The sequence below is a fragment of the Coffea eugenioides genome, unplaced genomic scaffold (genome assembly GCF_003713205.1).
Source record: "Coffea eugenioides isolate CCC68of unplaced genomic scaffold, Ceug_1.0 ScVebR1_456;HRSCAF=1137, whole genome shotgun sequence".
Classification (NCBI taxonomy): domain Eukaryota; kingdom Viridiplantae; phylum Streptophyta; class Magnoliopsida; order Gentianales; family Rubiaceae; genus Coffea; species Coffea eugenioides.
Genome location: NW_020864295.1, coordinates 27,834 through 34,499, shown reverse-complemented (window position 1 = coordinate 34,499; position 6,666 = coordinate 27,834). Strand labels below are relative to the sequence as shown.

At 41.4% G+C, this 6,666-nt stretch overlaps 1 protein-coding gene across 1 annotated transcript; it reads left to right on the top strand.

The window, feature by feature from the left end:
* Window positions 1-1,564: 1,564 nt before the first annotated feature.
* On the top strand, window positions 1,565-2,877 carry LOC113758295 (DEAD-box ATP-dependent RNA helicase 31-like; the record flags this gene model as incomplete). The annotated part of the gene is given in 2 exon segments (XM_027301216.1): window positions 1,565-1,760; window positions 1,763-2,877. Coding segments are annotated over 2 exon segments (1,311 nt in total), but the record flags the coding sequence as incomplete, so codon positions are not given.
* Window positions 2,878-6,666: the final 3,789 nt, after the last annotated feature.

Genomic DNA, 6,666 nt, shown 5'->3' with positions numbered 1-6,666 from the left:
ACTCTATCCCTTCTTTGCACTTCATTTGACCCTACGTGCTCCTACATGTTATGTGAATATGCCTGTCTACTTCGCTTTCCTTATCTCCTTGCGTGCATTTACTTACTTTTACTTTTATTTAAGTTTTCATGGGGTATGTGTACACCTCTTGGCTTGTAATAGATAGTGCTCGGAGAGCATCTGGTCCATTTCCCCTTTCTCTTTATGCTTTTATGGGGTATGTGTACACCTCTTGGCTTGTAATAGATAGGGCTCGGAGAGCATCTGGTCCATTTCCCCTTCCCCTTGGTTGCTTGTTTTGTTGCTACATGTTTAATTGCTTTAGTAGGCTCTTGCATCTAGTCGAGCATGCTAAGTGCTACGTGCTACGTGTTTACGAGCGTTTCGGCATGTCTACTTGCTTTCATAACCATGAATGAATGGAATGGATGAATGTACGTCACCACACTAGTCCAATGCTAGTTGTGGCTCATTAGGCCATCCCTTTTCATTAGCATATCATTTGCTTGTTCACCACATATCACGCATTTTTCTTAGTTTTATCATTTGGCATGATCCTCGAACCCCTTTCCCCTCATTCTTAGGTTTTGCATCCCATACTAGCTATAGGGTTCATTTTGCTTGAGAGTCCCCTTCCGATAAGGGAGACGAGCGAGTGTGGCTACTCGATAGCCTTAGCACGCTAGTTTTGCCTTCTAATCAAAGGGAAAATCGAAGTCGACAAGTTAGGAGTCATTCCCATACCCGACCTGATGCATTCCCTTAGGTTCATTCATTCTCATTTATCACTCACTCATTCTTTTCAATTCACATTTTCCTTTCCTTATTGTTCATTTTGATTTCTACTTCACAAAATTGCATTTAATTACACCTATATGCACTTATCACTATATTTCATACACTTGCACACGAACACTTGGAATTTTCATACAATTGCATACGTGCACCTTTTCATACACGTGCACACAAACACTTGGATTTTTAATTTCTTTCATACACTTCCACACTTGCACATTTGAGTCTCATTTGCATTAATCGACCTCTATGGGGTTTTCCTTTGTTGACCGCCACAATTCATGTGGTTTGGGACCAAAAGCCTCACGAGAGACATTGTAGAATTTAGGATTGCATTTTTCTTTCCGTATTGCATTCATATAGTCATATCCAACGTGCGAACATATATTGGGTAGAAAATTAGGAAAGGTAAGGTTAAGTCGCGCAACTAGCCTTGGCTAGGTCAAAGGGGTGCCTTGGATTCTATCCTTGCCTTCCCCTTTGTCAAACGTGACCCCCGAACCTTTTTCTTTGATTTACGTGGACTAGGAGTCGTTTTAAAAAGGGTTTTACTACTTTGTCTCTAAAAAACACTTTTTGGGTGACTTGGTACACCCCAAATCTATACCAAGTGGCGACTCCGTTTTCATATTTAAAAAACCCTTTTTAAATTTCATTTGGCCAAATCGTCGCTTTCCAAAGTCCCATGGCCTTTTACTTTTCATGTTGCACACGTTCACACCACACTTCGCACACATTTCACATCATATCGAAAAGTGGGGCGCGACAGTTGGCGACTCCACTGGGGACTTCACCCTCAAGTTCTTCAGAGAGAAGTGACTCATACCTTAGTGAAACAAGGTTTGAAGAATGCTCTATCTCTCCCTTGTCCATCAAAGCACTTAAAGATGTTGGTTATGAGAGGATGACTGTAGTACAGGAGGCAACCCTTCCTGTCATTCTAAAAGGTAAGGATGTCCTGGCCAAGGCAAAACTGGCACTGGGAAGACAGTGGCATTCTTGCTTCCTTCTATCGAGGTAATTACAAAATCACCACCTGCAGCTCGTGATCAGAAGCGACCTCCAATACTTGTGCTTGTCATTTGCCCAACCCGGGAGCTTGCAAGTCAAGCTGCTACAGAGGCCAACACATTGTTGAAATACCACCCTTCAATAGGTGTTCAAGTTGTAATAGGTGGTACAAGGCTTGCATTGGAACAGAAAAGAATGCAAGCAAATCCATGCCAGATTCTTGTGGCTACACCTGGAAGACTTAGAGATCATATTGAGAATACAGCAGGGTTTGCAACTCGTTTGATGGGTGTTAAAGTGTTGGTGCTTGATGAAGCTGATCATTTGTTAGATATGGGATTTCGTAAAGATATTGAGAGAATCATAGATGCCGTTCCAAAACAGCGCCAGACACTTCTTTTTTCTGCTACCATACCACAGGAGGTTCGTCATATATGTCATATTGCTTTAAAAAGAGATCATGAGTTCATCAACACAGTTCAAGAGGGCAGTGAAGAGACACATTCACAAGTTAGACAGATGCATATGGTTGCTCCTCTAGACAAGCATTTTACGCTTCTTTATACTCTACTGAAAGAGCATATAGCTGATGATGTTGATTATAAGGTTCTTGTGTTTTGCACAACTGCAATGGTCACAAGACTTGTTGCTGACCTTCTTGCTGAACTTAACTTGAATGTCCGAGAAATTCATTCTAGAAAGCCCCAGAGTTACCGAACCAGGATTTCAGATGAATTTCGAAAATCAAAAGGTCTAATTCTTGTGACATCTGATGTATCTGCACGTGGGGTTGATTATCCAGACGTGACTCTTGTTGTTCAGATTGGTTTGCCAGCTGATAGACAGCAATATATACATCGACTAGGTAGAACTGGGCGCAAAGGCAAAGAAGGTCAAGGCATGTTACTATTGGCCCCTTGGGAGGAATTCTTCTTGTCAACCATTAAAGACTTGCCAACAACGAAGGCAGAGGTACCTTTGGTTGATCCAGACACGAGGAAAAAGGTGGAACGAGCACTATCCCCAGTGGAGTCGCCAACTGTCGCGCCCCACTTTTCGATGAGTGAATAAATGTGTGAGATTGTGTGTGTGAAGTGTGGTGTGAACGTGTGCAAAATGAAAAGTAAAAAGGCCATGGGACTTTGGAAAGCGACGATTTGGCCAAATGAAATTTTAAAAAAGGGTTTTTTAAATATGAAAACGGAGTCGCCACTTGGTATAGATTTGGGGTGTACCAAGTCACCCAAAAAGTGTTTTTTAAAGACAAAGTAGTAAAACCCTTTTTAAAACGACTCCTAGTCCACGTAAGCCAAAGAAAAAGGTTCGGGGGTCACGTTTGACAAAGGGGAAGGCAAGGATAGAATCCAAGGCACCCCTTTGACCTAGCCAAGGCTAGTTGCGCGACTTAACCTTACCTTTCCTAATTTTCTACCCAATATATGTTCGCACGTTGGATATGACTATATGAATGCAAAACGGAAAGAAAAATGCAATCCTAAATTCTACGATGTCTCTCGTGAGGCTTTTGGTCCCAAACCACATGAATTGTGGCGGCCAACAAAGGAAAACCCCATAGAGGTCGATTAATGCAAATGAGACTCAAATGTGCAAGTGTGAAAGTGTATGAAAGAAATTAAAAATCCAAGTGTTTGTGTGCAAGTGTATGAAAAGGTGCACGTGTGCAATTGTATGAAAATTCCAAGTGTTTGCGTGCAAGTGTATGAAATATAGTGATAAGTGCATATGGGTGTAATTAAGTGCAATTTGGTGAAGTAGAAATCAAAATGAATAGTAAGGAAAATGTGAATTGAAAAGAATGAGTGAGTGATAAATGAGAATGAATGAACCTAAGGGAATGCATCAGGTCGGGTATGGGAATGACTCCTAACTTGGCGACTTCGATTTTCCCTTTGATTAGAAGGAAAAACTAGCGTGCTAAGGCTATCGAGTAGCCACACTCGCTCGTTTCCCTTATCAGAAGGGGACCCTCAAGCAAATGGACCCTACAACTATCATGATATGCAAAAATCCTAAAATGAAGGGAAAGGGGGTTCGAGGAGCATGCCAAGTGATAAAACTAAGAAAAATGCATGATATGTGGTGAACAAGCAAATGATATGCTAATGAGGGGAAATCCCTAAGGGTCTAGCGTTGGACTAGCCCATTCTATGAATTCCGACTAGCGTTGGACTAGCGGAAACGTACATTCATCCATTCCATTCATTCATGGCTATGAAAGCAAGTAGACATGCCAAAATACTCGTAAACACATAGCACATAGCATTTAGCATGCTCGACTAGATGCAAGAGCCTAATAAAGCAATTAAACATGTAGCAACAAAAACAAGCAAGCAAGGGGAAGGGGAAGTGGACCAGATGCTCTCCGAGCCCTATCTATTACAAGCCAAGAGGTGTACACATACCCCATAAAAGCATAAAGGGGAAAGGGAAATGGACCAGATGCTCTCCGAGCCCTATCTATTACAAGCCAAGAGGTGTACACATACCCCATAAAAGTTAAATAAAAGTAAAAGCAAGTAAATGCATGCAAGGAGGCAAGGAAAGCGAAGTAGGCATGCATATTCACATAACACGTAGGATCACATAGGAGAAATGAAAAATTAAAGAGATAGAGGTTACCTCCCTTGCAATTGGGTCCCAATGAAGTGAATTTAATCAATTACCCTCCAAAATAATAAAAAGGTCAATGCACCACTTTATTTAAGAAAAAAAAAAAAATAAAAGAAATGTGCAAAACAAAGCTCACTTAGTCATAAAGTTCCTAAAGTCACAACTTAAGCACAATTTAAACAAAGCATGGTAGTTAATTGAAGCAAACAAGCAATGAAGTTGCACAAATTAAAGTTAACAAGGACCAAATTGATGAAATTCTCTAATTGATTGGGTCATAGTGAAATAAAGGGGAACTTGGGGGGTCAAAGTGCAATTTTCAGCAATTATTTCATGCAAAACTCATGCAAGCTACGTGAGAAACATTCTGCACAACAAAACTTCACAAACTAACAAAGCTCTCGGCAAAGTTCTGCTACACAATCTTTAGGCTCAAAGTTCAACAATTTCAGCAAAGCAGATTCATACCACAACTTTGCAATTCCTCCAATTAAACATGGCTGAATATCCTTTAACAATGCAAATAGCTGTAAGAATTTCATGCAAATACAAAGGGAACAAACTTCTGCTATGACATAAAACTCTCGGCAGTTAATGAGATTTTCGCAAGTTCCATACCTCAGCTCAAGCAACCAAAAGAAACAGTCAAAATCAACCCTCAGCACCCCTTAGCAACTAGACATTTTGATTACCCCAAGCCCAATAAAAGCAACGAAACATTACAAATCAAATGACTGACTAAGAGGGAAGCATATGCTGCGGCAGCCAACATAACCCACAGGCATAAAAAAAACAGCAAGCGACATGAGGACTTGATGCAACTTCATTCGACCAGAATTTCCTAACTGTGATGCGCCAAACTTACAGGACAATGTCACGCAAGGCAAGAGAAAAGAAAGAAATGAAACTTAAAATCTGCTGCAACTTCGCCATATTTCTGCAATCTAGAGTGGAACTTGCTGCAATTCTTCCTACGCTTTTGAAACTTTCCTGGTTTGCTAAAACATTTCATTAACCCGCCTATCATTTGCAAGCTTATCACCGTGAAAAGGACAAAGCAAACGAGTCGAGATTCATTCAAAACTCATAGCAAAATCATCCAACATGTCAGCAACGATCCATGACCTCAACTTGAAGATAACAGACTCTTATATAAACCAGTGAGCATGAAGAGAGGAAATGAAAGCAACAAAAGTGACCAACAAGCGTAACTAGAGGGACCTGAATCTAATGACTTCACATCTGGGCTTCCCCTTTGCAACAAAACGCAGATTGAACTTAGCAAGCCATGACTATAAACGCTTAACAACAGGAAAATACAGCAGGGGCAAAGCGTTGCTTTTTATTACTGGTTTCTGCAACTTTTGTTGCTATGGCTTTCATGTCAGACGCAGGTGACAAAGTCCAAGTAAAACATCAAGCTTTCAGACCAGAACAGGAAGATTATAGAGCCCCAGGCATCAAGATTCAATCTTGGTACATTTAATGTCAAATTTGTGCCATAAAAACTGAACTATCATCACACACGGTGAGCAGGAAATGTGCAGCAAAAATGAAAGAATAACGCAGGCTAGACTTGGCCAAGATTTAAATTTGAATGGCAAGAGTAAAGTGAAACTTCATCACCTTAAATGCTCTAGGAAGTTGAGATGGCGAAGCTGAATCCGCGGGCTTGAGAAACGCTGCACTTCCTTGCTGATTCTCAAAGAATAGCACCAAGTCCGCTTCTTCGCGGCTTTTCTCTCCGTGGGTTTTCCTTTTTGCCGCCGCCCCCTCTTCGTTCCCCCAAGAAACTCTCTCGGCTCTCTCTAATAATTTTTAGCCATTCACTCCTTCCAGCCTTGCCATCACCCCTCAGCCTCCCTCTCTGTCTTTTCCAGTTTGCTAGCTCTCCCCCACGATGAAGTTCCCTCTCTTTCTCTCGCTGTTTTTTTTTTTTTGTTTCTATCCCCCTTCACTCCCCTCCCTTGCGGCTATCTTTCATGCCACTCCATCATCCAAACCCTTTATCCTACGGCCTCCCTTTTTCCCTGGTTTTCTTTCTTTTTCTCTTTTTTTCATTTCCCGCCCGTAACATCTCTCTATCTCTCAAAACCTAGCTATCATTCTAGATTCATCCCCCCTCTCCAGGTGTCCTAGACACCTGGCCTTTTTCAGCTTCAAATTACCACTCCAGGACCTCCTGCAATCTTCTTTGTAAGCTGCGGCAACACGCGGCTTTCTGCATTG